General features: G+C 45.2%; 1 protein-coding gene across 2 annotated transcripts in view; it reads right to left on the bottom strand.

Annotated features, from left to right (window-relative positions):
- Positions 1–4,990: 4,990 nt before the first annotated feature.
- The window catches only part of SHCBP1L (SHC binding and spindle associated 1 like), a 159,453-nt gene continuing 147,499 nt past the window's right edge, over positions 4,991–16,944 (bottom strand). For both annotated transcript variants that reach the window (XM_073571334.1, XM_073571333.1), the window contains exon 10: positions 4,991–5,506. In XM_073571334.1, coding sequence (XP_073427435.1) covers positions 5,258–5,506 — 249 coding nt within the window. In that variant the 3' untranslated portion in view covers positions 4,991–5,257. The remainder of the gene's footprint in view (positions 5,507–16,944) is intronic.

Below are 16,944 nucleotides of genomic sequence, written 5' to 3'. Positions count from 1 at the left end.
TCCTCCCATTCTATATATGCTTTTTTCATTTTTATTGCCCAGATGTAGTACTTTGCATTTCTCCCTGTTAAAAACCATTCTGTTAGTTGCTGCCCACTTCTCCAGTTTATTTAAATCTTTTTGAATCCTCTCTCTCTCTTCTCTAGTATTAGCTATCCCTCCTAGCTTTGTGTCATCAGCAAATTTAATCAGTTTACCCTCAATTCCTTCATCTAAATCGTTGATAAAGATGTTGAACAATACAGGGCCCAGGACAGAGCCCTGTGGTACCCCACTTGAGACATTCTTCCAACTGGATGTGCAGCCATTTACGACCACTCTTTGGGTCCGATCACTAAGCCAGTTATGAATCCACCTAACAGTTGCCTTGTCCATTCCATACTTAGTCATTTTTTCAATAAGGATTGTATGAGAGACTTTGTCAAATGCTTTGCTGAAGTCAAGATATACTATATCTACAGCATTTCCTTGATCCACCCAATCAGTGATACCGTCATAGAAGGAAATTAAGTTAGTCTGACATGACTTATTAGTTAGAAACCCATGCTGACTCTGTTTAATCACTTCATTCTTATCCAGGTATTGACATACATGTTGTTTAATAATTTGTTCAAAGATCTTTCCTGGTATAGAAGTCAGACTCACCGGCCTATAGTTGCCTGGGTCCACCTTCTTCCCCTTTTTGAAGATAGGAACAACATTTGCTCTTCTCCAGTCTTCTGGCACTTCTCCTGTTCTCCAAGAATTTTCAAAGATTATGGAGAGGGGTTCAAAAATTTCTTCTGCTATCTCCTTCAGTACTCTGGGGTGTAATTCATCTGGACCTGGAGACTTGAATTCATTTAGGTTAGCTAAGTGTTTCCTCACTATCTTTCTGTTTATAGATATCCTGGATTCTTCTATTCCCTTAATAGGACAGTGAATAACAGTTGATGTTGCATTTCCTTTCTGAGAGAAAACAGATGCAAAATAGGAATTTAAAAGTTCAGCCTTCTCAACATCCTGTCTTACCATTTCATCATTTTCATCCTGTAAAAATCCTATAGCATCTTTGACTTTTCTTTTACTTTTGACATATCCCCAAAATCCTTTATTATTGCTTTTGACATCTCTTGCAAGCCTCAGTTCATTTTCAGCTTTAGATAATCTGATTTGTGCCCTGCAGGTTCTGCAAACAGCATTATATTCTTCTTTAGATATGCCTCCCTCTTTCCATTTTATAAACATTTTTTTCTTCCTTTTTAGCATGTGCTTAAGTTCTGTGTTCATCCATCCTGGTTTCCTTAAATGCTTCCTATTCTTCCCTCTTTTCGGAATTGTTAACAACTGTGCTTTGAGAATTTCATTTTTCAAAATTTCCCATCCTTCCTGGACATTTTTGTCTTTAAGGATATCCAGCCATTGGATCCCTCCAATTCTCTTTCTGAATCCCTTAAAATCTGCCTTTCTGAAATCTAACCTTGACGTCTGAGTCTTCACAGGTCTTCCACCTCTAGTAATCCAAAATTCTAAAATAGCATGGTCGCTACCTCCTAGGGTCCCAGCCACTTTTACCTCCTCAACCATTTCCTCCCTGTTTATAAGGATTAGATCCAAGGTAGCAGTTCCCCTTGTTTTCTCCCTTACCTTTTGGAAGATAAAGTTGTCAGCAAGAGAGGATAAGAATTTCCTTGACCTGTTAGTTTTGCCTGAGAGAGATTCCCAACAAATGTCTGGATAGTTGAAATCTCCCATGACAACTATGTCATATTTTTTGGAGAACTTGGCCATCTGATGCATAAAGAGTTCATCTATATCTTCAGCTTGCACAGGCGGCCTGTAGTAAATGCCTACAATGGTGTCCTTTCCATTGCTCTGTCCTTGTATTCTTACCCAACCAGTTTCCACAGAACTCCCAGTCTCTGAAGCTTGGATCTCTGTGCAGATATACGCGTTTCGAACATACAATGCGACACCCCCTCCTCGTTTATCAAGTCTGTTTCTTGCAAATAAGTTGTATCCTTCTAGTCTTGTATTCCAATCATGTGTATTGTCCCACCAAGTTTCAGTGATTCCAATTACATCATATTTCTGTTCCTGTGTTAGTAGTTCCAATTCTCCTTGTTTGTTGCCCATGCTTTGTGCATTAGTATAGAAACATTTTAGTTTGTGATTGGTTTCTCTTTCTCCAATATTTTTATTAATTAGATTCTTTCGTCTTTGTTCTTCCTTTCCACTTCTAATAGCAGAGTTCTCAATAGCATTTGTCAGGTGTATGGCTTTTTCTGGTCTTTTGCTTCCCTTCCCATGTTGTTCTAGTTTAAAGCTCTCCTTACAAGTGTAGCAAGGCGACTTCCAAATACATGCTTTCCAGTCTTCGTAAGGTGCAACCCATCTCTAGCAAGTAGTCCATCGTATAAGTAGTTCACTCCGTGATCCAGAAATCCAAATCGTTGCCGACGGCACCATCGACGTAGCCAGTTGTTCACCTGCAGAATCTTATTCCACCTCCTTGTTCCATGGCCATCCACTGGGAGGATGGAAGAGAAGACCACCTGCGCTCCCAGTTCTTTCACTTTCTTGCCTAAGTCTTCAAAGTCTCTGCAGATGATTTCCAGGTCGTTTCTTGCGGTGTCATTTGTCCCCACATGTAGTAGCAGGAATGGGTAGTCATCTGTAGGTCTGAAGAGTCCTGATATCCTGTCAGACACATCTTTAATTTTTGCACCTGGAAGACAGCACATTTCTCTTGAAGTTATATCCGGTCTGCAGATAGTGGCCTCTGTTCCTCTCAGCAGGGAATCCCCCATGACCACCTCTCTCCGTTTCTTCTTCACAACATTTTTCTTTCTCCATCCAGGAGGACTCTGAAGGCGTACAAGGTTGCTGTTTGTTGGCAAAGTCTTATCCTGATGTATTTCTTCATCGTTTTCCTGCGTGAGAGCCTGGTACTGGTTTCTGAGCAGTATGGGTGCTGACTGCCTCCTGATCCTCCTGTTTCTCTGTGTCACATGTCTCCATTCCTCTGTTTCTTCAGGTGCACTTCGAATTTCTTCTCTTTCTGTAACATGAAGAGATAATTCTGCTCTGTCCAAGAACTCTTCACCTTCCTTAATGATCTTCAACGTAGCCAACCTCTCTTCGAGATTTTGCAACTTTTCCTCCAACAGGGACACAAGCTTGCATTTGTGGCATGTGAAGTTTGGCTTTTCCACTGGTAAATCTGTGAACATGTAGCAAGAAATGCAGCTCACCAAATGGCTCCTGGCCTCTTCCATCTTGAGATTTCTTAAACACGATGAAAGATGAGCACTGGGAATATGCAAATGATCTCCTCAAGACTCTTCCCCTGGATTTCCGATTTCCTCTTTTCAGCTGCAACCGCCAAAACCCAGTGATCGTTGAGCTCACGGAGACTCTTCACTTATCCCAGAAGGCACTGGGAATATGCAAATGATCTCCTCAAGACTCTTCCCCTGGATTTCCGATTTCCTCTTTTCAGCTGCAACCGCCAAAACCCAGTGATCGTTGAGCTCGCGGAGACTCTTCACTTATCCCAGAAGGCACTGGGAATATGCAAATGATCTCCTCAAGACTCTTCCCCTGGATTTCCGATTTCCTCTTTTCAGCTGCAACCGCCAAAACCCAGTGATCGTTGAGCTCGCGGAGACTCTTCACTTATCCCAGAAGGCACTGGGAATATGCAAATGATCTCCTCAAGACTCTTCCCCTGGATTTGATCAGAGTCACCTTGTCAATGGAGGGATGTCTTTTATGCTATTGTTTGATCAAAAACAGTATTACTAAGAACTCTGTTATTTGAATGCACTATTGTCTTTTACTTAGTTACAGCAGGGTTTTTGCTCATTTTGTCTCTTGTAGGTTTTGTAACTTTCATTAAGGGTCACATGCATGTAACATGTAACTGTTTATCTTAATATTTTTAAACCTTACAGAGGTGTATACAATCCCTGAAGAGATTTAGACTCCTAAATGAAGCCTCACGCACTTTTGTTGCCAAACATAGCACCCACAGAAATGTGCGCACACAAAGTAAATATGTCAAAACCGATACAAATAAAAGGTGGAGTACAATGGTTGCCCATTACATCAAACCAGATTACATTTCTCATTTTTAAAGCGACCCTTTGGAAAAAAGTGAAGTAGTTGGCCATGGTAACTCATTGTTCAAAGTAGCAGTATTAAACATCTCAAATGTACCTCCTTGAGAGTAACATGGATATTCTGCACTGTAATATGGTATTTTTTTTCATAAGAGCTTGTCTATAAATCCATACTGCCATGTGACTGAAGCTTAATATATATGAGTTTATACCTACAAGAACGTTCAAAAATTCCTAAAATGTTATGTGCACATGGAGTCTTTATAGATGCCAGTGCAAGAGTTTTCCCAGGTGAAGACTTAAGAAAACTGTCAGCGGTTTTTCCTTTATTCTTGTGGCGGCGTAGAGTAAGAATGGGCAGGTTCAGAGGAAAAGCCACCTGAAGAATGCACGTTACCACTTTTAACCACTTCAGGGTTTCTGAACCCTGAAATAGTTCAAAGATGTGACATAAGACAGACTGATTTGACATTGCTGAACGTTATGTTCATTTTATGGGGCGCTTTTGCAGGCATATTCTGGGCTGACTCAACCTGAAAAAGATGTGTGCACATAGTTAAAACTGGTAAAATAAACTTACATATTAACTTTTCAACTAGAAAACTAGTGAACCACCTCTTATATAGCAACTCCTGTTTTCATAAAATTATTTTAATACTTAATGCCAATAACATGACTTATACATGTGCTTGTCTTTAAAACATTTAGATCACCAAAACTTATTAAGGCACATAACTTTCTGTAACACATCTGTTACTTGTGAATACACCTGACAGTTAACACTAAAGCTTCTTGTGAAATGCCAACTTCTAGACACACACTAATATTGATAAAACCACAAATTGTAGATTTACCAATTTTAAATATGTGGCTGTGCATGTGCCCCTAATAAATAACAATACACTTAATATGGTCTACTTCATGTTTAAATGAATGTAATTTAGCTCTCTAACAAACTGTTAACTGAAAATGTCAATTTCCTATGGATTGAACTACTGTAAATGTCTGAAAATGAATCAAACCATTTACAACATAAAGCAGAGAAATGCCCGAATAACTGATTTCTAACACCAAGCCTTGTGTATCAGACTTAAAACTCATTAGCAATAATGTCGCCCACCCCCTTCTCCCTCCCAGCATTTCTCTAAGTGCTTCTATGTTAAGACTATCCCAACATTTCCCAGAGAGTTTTCTTCTACTCTGTTTCTTTCAATATTGAGGCTGAGACTTTCTATAGCAGTTGTCAGAACGTTTTCTTCCCTCTTGTCTCCAGCTGGTGCATCTTCCATTATAAAATTCTGTTTATTAACCATCTTGATTTTGGGCTGCACAATTGTAATACCGTATCCGCTGTTGTTGTATATGTGGTTATTGCTCAGTGTCACTATGGGTGCAGGAATAACCTATAAGGAAACGTATAATAAACTAATCAGTTGAACTATAGAAGTATTATGCAACACTCATAAAACACTTTCTTTATCGCTTCATTGGGGGACACAGGTAACCATGGGTGTAATGCTGTTGCTAAGAGGCTGACACTAGGCTAAAAAGGAAAATGGCTCCTCCGCAGTATACACCCACCGACAGGCACAAAGTACCTCAGTTTAAGCTTAGTGTCTTTAGGAGGCGGACTTGGATCTGCTCCCAGATTCGCATTTTCCTTTTCAGGTTCCGTGTGTTTTTATTAATATTTTCCTTTTGTCTTTCAGGTTCCTTAGTCTTGGGGTAACAGGGTCTAATTTCTCACCCTGTTTTCCTGGACTTGTGCGACCGAGAGAACTGTTTGGCATCACCCACATCGCCCACTCTGGGGTCCACAAGGCAGGACCTAATCGCGTCACCTTTAGGGGTACTTCAGGGTGATTCCAGGTGGCCGGTCATTGGCCTTTTCCCCACCCCACCCCTATCCTCTGAGAGGGCTGGGAGGAAGACGGTGGTTACCAGCGGTGGCCTCCTCTCTTCTTGTAAGGGGTTGACGCCGTCTTCTGCACCATTTGGAGATGGTGCGGGAAGGAGGATACCTGATTCCAGTGACCCTCACTCACCTGAGGGTTCCTGATGTTATCCTCATCATCGCTGCAGAGGGACCAGGGCTCACTGCATGTATGTCTCCCTACTCTCTCTCCGCAGCAGCCAGCGTCATCCCTGGGAACACTGTCCCTTCATTGCAATGGGACAGGGCGGCAGTAGTGGTAGGGAACAGCCGGCACAGCCATTTCTCCCATGGCCAGGCTCAGTACTTCTGGACACTCCCCCCTCCCTTTGCTGGTCACACCCCTGCCCGGTTTCCCTTGACCAGTCACCGTTGTGCGTTTAAATTGCGTGCTCTTTTTATCCCATAGGAGGTGTCTTCTCCAACACATCCCCCCCGCAGCATGCGCTTTTTTAGCACATTTTTTCCGCTTCTATCACGGAGCTTCTCCTTCCTGGCTGTTCACACCCCTGCTGTGTCAGCCAATCGGAGGGAGACTTTCGTTTGCACCGGCCGGCAGACTTTCCTGGCTGTTCACGCCCCCAGTGTCAGCCAATAGGATTCTAACTTTCTCTTTTGCTGGCCTGCAAACTTCAGCAGTGCGGTGACAGTGCCGAGGCTGCATCAGCTTCTTCATACCGCCATATGCTGCGCGCTCTACAGACCTGCGGACGATCTGCGCACAGTGGGACACAGCTTCCACAGTTCTGCTGGTCGTCGCTGGCACCGGGTATTGTCTGCTCTTTTTTTTTTTTATCTTGGCTCCTCCACAGCAGTATCCCCCCCAAGGCTCTCCTTATGGCCAACCCTAGAGAGGCTTCTTTTTGCCCCTCTAAGCCCACTGTGATTATCTACACCTGTGCCCTCTGCAAAAGAAAGCGGTCTTCAGGCCAGCCTTCCTTTTCTGCTTGTCCTGCAGCCCTTCCACCATGTCTGCCCCAAAAGAGCCCCCCAACGCCCAGGATGACAGCACTCCTCCCTCTGGAGTGGGCTGTTGCCATGTCACAGTCTGTCTCCGACCTGACAAAAGTATCACAGTCCCTGGTCCAGGCCCTCGAGCGACTTCCACATTTGTCCACCACCACCAGTGCGCCAAACATCTCACTGTGATTCGCACGCACATGACCGCAACAGTCGCAGTTACAAAGCAAAGGAAGCAGGCTCTTTCCAGTTCTTCCTCCAGTTCTCCGGGTCCATTTGCATCCTCCTGGATGCATTCCTCACTCCATGCCCCCTCCTCGGAGGCGGCTTTTTGGGTCGGATATGGATTCCCAGTCTGAGTCCAATACGGACCAGACCTCAAAAATGTCGGTCGTTGAGTACGTTGTGCGCTTCCAGGACAAAATGATAGCCTTGTCGCTGCGGGTGCAGGACAATATGGCGTAGGCTCAGATGTGCTGATATGACCAGAATGCTTGTCAAAGAACCTACCAGGTGGGACAAAGTGTAAGTACTGGTCCCTGTACCACAGGACAAGCTTCAGACAGCCTGAGAGGGCCCATACCTCGTGCACCAGCGGTTCAATGACGTCACGTACCTGGTCACCCTAGACGACGTCCGGCCTTCCATGTGAACATGACGAAGACCCATCATGAGTGGAAGGTCTGCGCCCTCCCTGGGTGCAACCCTCCCAAGGAAGGAGAGGCTGAAGCCCTCCTGGATCTGCTCACCCAAGCCAAGGCGAGTGGATCCATTGAGGACGTAGAGGTAGGCCACCAGCTCACCGAAGACTAACGGTCCCAGCTGGTGGATACTCTAAGCCCCTTCCAGGAGCTATTCAGCAGCCTTCCCGGAAGGACTGAGTTGGCTGTCCATCACATGAACATTGGGGATCACCCCCCCGATCTGGCGGTCAGCATATCGGGTCTCTCTCAAGGTGCAGCAGATGCGCCAGGAGATTGACGAAATGCTGAAGCTGGGGGGTGATCCAGGCATCCAACAGCGCGTGGGCGTCTCCCGTAGTCCTCATCCCCATAAAGGACCGAACAACCCAGTTCTGCGTGGACTACCAGAGGCTCAATGCTGTCACTGTCACCGATGCGTTCCCTATGCCACGCATCGATGACCTGCTCGATCAGTGGCTGGGGCTAAGTACCTGACCATCATGGATCTGTGCTGGGGATATTGGCAAATCCCTCTGACCCATGAGCGCTCTGCCTTTATCACCCCGTTTGGACTGTAAGAGTCCACCATGATGCCATTCGGCATGAAGAATGCCCCTGCTACTTTTCAGTGGATGGTCAACACGCTGCTCCAGGAACTTGAAGGGTATGTGTCACGTCTGTCTGGTGCGAGTCTCAGCTGCAAGTAAGACAGCAACCCCAAAAAACCCCGAGACCCTTTACCCCTATACATGGATCTGGAATTACAAAAGAGCCCAAGAGTTAGCTGCCTATAATAGCAGTGGACCAGAGCAGGACGGTCGCCAGAAAGGGATTAATAAACGGGACCGAAATCGTAGTCAGGAGTCCAAGTCAAAACAAGGCGGGCAGCAGAGGTACAAAATCAGCAGGCTGAAGCAGAGTCAAAATCCAGGCCGAGGTCAGAGACACCGGGAGTGCAGCAGAGGTACAAAATTGGCAGACTGAAGAGGGGTCAGAAATTCAGGCTAAGGTGTCACAAGAATAGCAAATTAAACACTAGCACACTGGGGAAACAAGACTAGATCTGGCGGCCTGCAGGACAGGCCCCAAAGTATTTGAAGGATAAGGCTATCCCTCACAGTGTGATGACCTCATCTGGACCGCCCCCAGAACCAGGCCAGATGGCGATGCACCAACCTTCACCTCTGACATAGGAGCGAAGCCTGTGCCCACCAGATGCCTGCGCAGGAGCCCCTTCTCTGTCACCACCATCACCCATGAGAGAACCATGGCGATGCCCAACGACAGAGGCATGCATCAAAGGAGTGGACCTACATGAGGACATTGCCCTCCTGTCACCGGCACCACCAGTCGAAGGAGTCCGGCACCTGCCAGTGGCTGAGGCCGGAACACCAGCCTCCAAGTCCGACGGCGACGTGACAGTATGTGGCTGCGTACTTGGACGTTATTGCCATCTTCAGTTCCACGTGGGAGGATCACCTAGAGCATCTGACGCAGGTGCTTGGTCAAACCTTGCCCGGTGGATCTGCCTATCAAGCCGGAAAAGTGCCAACTGGGCATGAGCGAGGTCCTCTACCTGGGTCACTGAGTAGGCACGGGGGTTCTGAAGCCAGAGTGGAAAGTGGATACCATCGTGTCCTGGCCCACCCCAAGGAGAGATTGCGGGAGTGTGCTCGGGGGAACACAGGAATGTGATGTCCCCTAGCGCCCTCTAAAGCAGGGAGGTGTGAGGGACGAGGGAGAATCCATTTTGGATTATAGGACATCTCCGTCCACTCCTGGAATGTGCCCCACCCTTGAGTCCCCCCAGGCCATAAAAGGCAATGCAATGTTTTGCTTTAATTAAAGAGCCAGGAAAAAACTCTTTGAAGCTCTTAACAAAGGGGTGCAAACTTTTTTTGCAGCTGCAGCCAGCTGGCCCTTTGTCTGACTGAAGCACATGCAGACACCGTTGTATAACAAGTCACACCAGGCTCTGAGGTATTGAATCTGGAAAATGACCTATAATAACAGAATGCAATCTCTGCGTCTAGCCGAGCAAATTATCTGAATCGACATTCCTTTCCCCACACACCCATATTATTTAGCTACGTCCAGAACCCTGCATTATGGAGTTATAAAGCATAGCTAACAGAAATTACATACAGTATGGATATTTATTCTCTATGCGCAGATAAAATCCAGCAGACCCCAGTGGCGGCACAACCAACTCATTCAGAGCTTTTGGCACAAAGTTATGGGCCATCCACGATTCTGGACAGAAAATCTTAGACATGGGAGGAGGGAGGCAGCCCAGCCCAGGGGGTGGCAGCAGAGTGTGGGAGAGACCAGCCTAGGAGATATAAGGCAGTACCTCATTTTGGACTGAGTTTTTCTAAAGGCAGGAGGATACGTTAGCTGCCGCCGCCAGGAAAGCCTGTAACTAAGATTTGGACCGGTGATCCATCAGCACCTCCCTGTGGTCACATGCTACATGACACGGTAATTGCAACCTATCTATACCTTGTCCTTGTACTACACTTGTGACTGTATACCTGTATATTGTTCTTGTAAATATACCTGTATATTTCTTGTGCGCCTTTTCAGCGAATAATTTTATATTTAATATTGGGCTCCTCTCATCTCGATTCACGAATCCCCATGTCCGCACATTTGGTTGGTCAATTGTACGCTACCGGGTTGGTTTCTAACCCCATATAAGCCTGTTGTCGGACGGGGCTTATGTCAAACGAGGAATTGGTGGCAGAATACCATATTGTTTTAGTGAGAAACTGTGGCAGTGACGGCCGGGAGGTTTAAATATATATCCCCAGCCTGGACTGGTGATATATATCCCCCATCACTGGGAGCTCCTCACTAACCCGTACCTATAAGGGAAGCCTTTCTGGTGACTATTTGCCCTCGGTGCAGTTCCCTGACTGACCTGGAGCAAGTGGTGGCACGAGAGAGCTGATCCCTGCGGGTCCTTCTCTCCCTTCCACCGAGGTGAGCAAAGTCAATGCTCCCTTCCACTTTGAGATCCTCACAGAAGTGCAAACCCCTGGCAGTGGGATGTGGTCAATAGCCTTAGCAATTTCCCAAACTCTGAACCTAAAGGAGGACTCAGTTTCCTTCAAACTGGTAAAATGTCACAGGGAATTTGAAGCAATTATGTCTAAACACTGGGAACACCCTGAAAAGCGCTTCCCAGGACGGAAGCAGCTAAATATTCTCTATCCCATTAGCCCAGATCTCGTTGGTAGAAAGGAAGAGTCCCCTAATGTGGATCAGTTTCTCGCCTGTCTTCCAACACAGTCTTGTCTCTACCGGATGGTGCATCCCTTAAGGATTCTACGGATAGACAGATTGAATCCTTTGCTAAGTCAACCTTTGAAGTAGCTGGAGACTCCCTCTGTCCGATCTTTACCTCCACCTGGGTGGCAAAGTCTGTCTGCCTGGGCAAGAATGCTTAGTAAAGGGTATTCTAGCGGCATCTCCTCCGGATGAGATCGCAAATCAGATTGTCCGTTCCGGGGGATATCTTTTAGCCGCTTTCTTAGTTGCGGCTGGTTGTTCTGCCAGGGCTACCAGCAACATCATTGCTATACGCCGCATTCTCTGGCTGAAAGCATGGAAGGCAGATCTTTCTTCAAAAAAGTCCCTCACTGGCCTTGCCTTCCAGGGCTCTAGACTTTTTGGGTCCAAACTGGATCAAATAATTTCCTATGCTACCGGTGGAAAAAGCACCTTGCTTTCCCAGTTCAAGTCTAAACGTATTAATAAGAACAGGTCACTTCAATTTCGTTCCTTTTGGCCCTTCTCTGCTTCAGGGACTTCTGCCCAGCAGGACCGCCCAAGGGCAAAGGAAATCTTCCTTCAAACCAGACCATCACTGGCAACCCAAGGGTCGCTCATCAACAGGTTCTCCTCAGCGTGACGGGTCACCCCCACCCGAGTATCGCTCCAGGGTGGGAGGTCAGTTTCTTCTCTTCCGAGAAGTATGGTTGTCGGTGGTCGACGATGCCTGGGTCAGAGAGAGAGTCACATCCGGTTACAAAATCGATGTTTCTTTCTGTTTCACCCGCAAAAACATCCGTCTCAGGTCCGTGTTTTCCTTTCAAAGGAGAAGTTTACATCCCTCTGCCGGGGGTTCACACTCTAAAGCGACCACTTCCTCTCCCCCTATGGTCCTGCATGAGAGTTCTGGGGAAGATGATTGCTGCCATGGAAGCCATGCCTTTTGCCCAGTTCCATACTCGTTTTCTTCCGCTGGACCAGCCCATGCTTCTGCCTCTCAAAGTGAGGCAGTCCCTGACCTGGTGGGCACTATCAGCATCAGTCCTACGAGGGAAGTCCTTCCTCTCCGGTGGCAGGTCGTCTCCACCGACGCCAGTCTCCTCGGTTGGGGAGAGGTCTTTCTTTATCACACAGCGCAGGGTCGCTGGAGCACCCAAGAGGTCACTCTCCCTATCAATCTGGAGATAAGGGCAATTTTCTCTTTCGCCACTGGCAGACTCTCCTCGCAGGCCAGCTAGTCCGCATACCGTCGGACAACGTCAAGGCCGTGAGTTACATAAACCATCAAGGCAGGACTCGCAGCAAACAGGTTATGATAGAGGTAACAAGGATTCTGAGATGGGTGGATAGTCATGTTCCCGCCATATCAGGAGTGCACATTCCGGGGGTGGAAAATTGGGCAGTCACTTTTCTGAGCCATTGAGATCTTGCATCGGGCGAGTGGTTTCTAAGTCCCGCCCTTTTCAATCAGATGCGCCAGAAATGGGGCACACTGGACATCGACCTAATGTCATCTCGCATGAACCACAAGGTTCCTCAGTAAGTAGACAGGTCCTGGGATCCGCTAGCCATGCTCTAATAATCCTCTGGTCACAATTCTAACTGCTTTATCCTTTTCTGCCTCTCCCCTTGATACCGAGAGTCATGAAAACGATAAAGGCTGAAGGGATTCCTGTAATCCTGATAGCTCCGGACTGGCCAAGAGGGCCTGGTATGCGGAGCTGGTGAACATGCTCATGGACGCTCCCTGGAGGCTTCCAGACCGTCCAGATCTTCTTTCACAAGGCCCCCCTCTTCCACCAGAGGTCACAGTCCCTGAGTTTAATGGCATGGCTGTTGAGGCCTCAGTCTTTAGGGAGGCTGGTTTTTCCCCATCAGGTCATTCATACCATAATTAGGGCGAGAAAACCAGCATCCTCCCATATCTACCACAGATTCTGGAAGGCCTTCTTCCGGTGGAGTGGGGACAACAATTTGGTCCCTATGTCTTTTTCTCTTCCATCCATCCTTGGTTTTCTGCAAGCGAGTTTTGACTCAGGTCTATCACTCAGTACTCTTAAGGGGCAAGATTCCGCTCTAGCAATTTTTTTTCAACGTTTCTTGTTCCCAAGTAAAGACTTTTCTTCAAGGAATCACCCACCTGGCATTTCCTTTTCATCCTTCGATAGATCCATGGGATCTTAACCTTGTCCTTGGCGCATTCCAGCGCGCTCCTTTACAGGGTTAATATCCATGCCTCGTCTGATGCAGGCCTGGGAAGGAAGGTGCTGCAGGAGGCGGTTACGCACCGGACGACCCAAGTCTCTTTTCTTTGCTTTTTTTCTGGTTCCCACTCTAGGGACTGCTTTGGGACATCCCATGGTTACCTGTGTTCCCCAATGAAGCGATAGAAAAAGAGGGATTTTTGGTACTCGCCATAAAATCTCTATCTTGGAGCCTTTATAGGGGGACACAGCACCCTCCTGTTGGCTCTATTGGTCCTAAGTACCTTTGTTGTTGGGTTGGTACATAGGTTGAGTTTCAGCTACTTCTCCTATTTAACATCAACTGAGGTATTTTGTGTCTGTTGGTAGGGGTATACTGCGGAGGAGGAGCTATTTTCCTTTTAAGCCTCGGGTCAGCCTCCTAGCAACAATAGCATACACCCATGGTTACCTCTGTCCCCCAATGAAGGCTCCAAGAAAGATTTTATGGCGAGTACCAAAAATCACTCTTTTTTTCAGTAAGGTTATGTTTACAAGTAAATGTATTGTACAACTGCAAATGTAAAAACAGTGGGGGACGTTGAATTGTCGATTGGCAGTTTACCTATCACACTTGTAGAGTATTCAGTTGGTAGGACATTGTTTACTTTTACACACCGGCATTCTTTAACACATATCACTAATTTAATTAACCCCTTTACCACCCCCCAACCCCCACCCCCGAGGGTGGTTTTTATGTTAATGACCGGGCCAATTTTTAGGGTATGTGCACACGTAGCAGATTATCCTGAAGAATTTTCTGCAGAGAATCCGCATCTTTTGGCAGAAAATGCAGCGGAAAATGCATGCAGTTTTCATGCGGATTTTAATGCGTTTTTGCTGTGCGAATTTGTTTGGTGGTACTGGGAATGGATTTGGTCTGAACTTTCTCCCTTGTGCTTCTGAGAGAGAGAGAATGCCAGACTAAAAAATGCTGCTGCGGATCTGCAAAAAGAATTGACATGCTTCGGAAAAAAAAAAGTCTGCGTGGATTTTACCGCAGCATGTGCACAGCAATCACCATTCACTAACATTGGTTGAGCACTACACTGCGGATTTGATGCAATTCCACACGACAAAAAACCACTAATGGATCCTGATGATTTCGAGATTGTTTTTTCGACTTGCATTTGTGAAAAAAATGAAAATTTGGAAAATTTCCAACTTTGAATTTTCATGCCCTTAAAGCACAGAGATATGTCAGACAAAATAGTTAATAAATAACATTTCTCACATGCCTACTTTACATCGGCACAATTTTTGAACCCAAATTTTTTTTTTTTTTGCTACGAAGTTATAAGGACCAACGATTTTATTTTTCCAGCAAAATTTACAAAACCATTTTTTTAGGGACTACAAATCACATTTGCAGACACTTTGAGGGATCTATATATATATATATATATATATATATATATATATATATACAGTACCCAAAAGTGACAACATTGTAAAAACTGCACCCCCTCAGGGTGCTCAAAATAATGTTCAATAAGTTTATTAACCCTTTTGGTGCTTCAACAGAATTTAAAAAAAATATATAAACTTTATTTTTTTTTCCACAAACTTACTTCAGATCTATTTTTTTTTTGACAAGGGTAATAAGAAAAAAAATGGACCCAAAAATCTGTTGTGTAATTTCGCTTGAGCATGCTGATACCCCATATGAGGGAGAAAACCACTGTTTGGGTGCACGGCAGAGCTCGGAAGGGAAGGAGCGCCATTTGACTTTTTGATTGCAAAATTTGCTGGAACAATTGTTGGATGCCATGTCGCATTTGGAGAGCCCCTGATGTGCCTAAACAATTAAAATCCCCCACAAGTGACACCATTTTGGAAACTAGACCCCTCAGGGAACTGACCTAGATGTGTAGTGAGCACATTGAACCCTCAGGTGCTTCATAGAAGTTTAGAATGTTGAGCAGTGAAAATAATAAAATCACATTTCCTCACAAAAATGATATTTTAGCCCCAAGTTTTGCATTTTCATAAGGTAACAGGAGAAATTGCAGCATACAATTTGTAGTGCAATTTTTCCTGAGTACGCTGATACTCCATGTGGGGGAATACTACTTTTGAGGCACAGTGCAAAGCTCAGAAGAGAAGATGCCATATTGGACTTCAGATTTTGCTGGAATGGTTTGAGGATGCCTTGTCACATTGGCAGAGCCCCTGAGGCGCCAGAACAACAGAAACCCCCTATAAGTGAACTCATTTTACAAACTACACTCCCCAATGAATTCATCTAGTGGTGAAGTGATCATATTGACATCATATGTGCCTCACAGAATTTTATACCACTGAGCGGTGAAAAAAGAATAAATCAAATTTTTACCATTAAAATGTTTTTACTCCAAGTTTTTAATTTTTTCTAAGGGCTAATAGGAATTTCTTTTACAACAGAGGTCCATTTTATCCTGAGTGCGACAACACCCATCGGGAAATATTTTTCAGGAACAGTGCAAAGCTCAGAAGGGAAGGAGCGCCAGATTTTACTGTTATGGTTTGCAGGTGCCATGACCCACTGGGAGAGCTCATGAGGTACCAGAACAGCGGAACCCCCATTAGTGACCCCAATTTACAAACTAAACCTCTCTTATAAATATATCTAGGGGTGCAGTCATCATATTGATACCACGAGTGTGTCAGAGAATTTTATACCATGTTTGGCAATTTTATTCTTTCAAAAAATGTATATACTGATAGACATGTAACACTTAGGATGTCCACCTGTGTGCAATCTTTCACTAAGCATGTGATGTATAAAGGGAATTGCTTGCAGAAGAAATTTTTAGGGGCTTTATAGCAAAAGGGGTGAATACATATGCACATTTTAATTTTTAGTTATTTGATCACAAATTAAATTTACGCCTACTCTTCACTAACAACTATTTATTGCTGATGCATCACACACAAATCAGCTCTCCATGCAGTTGAAACAAGCCATCCTTAAGCTGCAAAAACAGAAAAAACCCATCCGAGAAATTGCTACAACATTAGGAGTGGCAAAATCTACAGTTTGGTACATCCTGAGAAAGAAAGAAAGCACTGGTGAACTCATCAATCCAAAAAGATCTGGGCGCCCACGGAAGACTACAGTGGTGGATTATTGCAGAATAATCTCCATGGTGAAGAGAAACCGCTTCACAACAGCCAACCAAGTGAACAACACTCTCCAGGAGGTAGGCGTATCAATATCCAAATCTACCATAAAGAGAAGACTGCATGAAAGTAAATACAGTGGGTTCACTGCACAGTGCAAGCCACTCATAAGCATCAAGAATCAAAAGGCTAGACTGGACTTTGCTAAAAAAAAAAAAAAAAAATCTAAAAAAGCCAGCACAGTTCTGGAAGAACATTCTTTGGACAGATGAAACCAAGATCAACCTCTACCAGAATGATGAAAAGAGAAAAGTATGGCGAAGGCGTGGTACAGCTCATGATCCAAAGCATACCACATCATCTATAAAACACAGCGCAGGGAGTGTGATGGCTTGGGCATGCATGGCTGCCAGTGTAACTAGTGTTTATTGATGATGTGACACAGGACAGAAGCAGCCAAATGAATTCTGAGGTATTCAGAGCCATACTATGTGCTCAGATCCAGCCACATGCAGCCAAACTGATTGGTCGTCGTTTCATACTACAGATGGACAATGACCCAAAACATAAAGCCAAAGCAACCCAGGAGTTTATTAAAGCAAAGAAGTGGAATATTCTTGAATGGCCACGTCAGTCACCTGATC

Source organism: Dendrobates tinctorius, unplaced genomic scaffold (assembly GCF_039654945.1).
Source record: "Dendrobates tinctorius isolate UK_male_01 unplaced genomic scaffold, ASM3965494v1 ptg000029l, whole genome shotgun sequence".
NCBI classification, from domain to species: Eukaryota; Metazoa; Chordata; class Amphibia; order Anura; family Dendrobatidae; genus Dendrobates; species Dendrobates tinctorius.
This window is presented reverse-complemented; position numbering and strand designations above follow the sequence as displayed.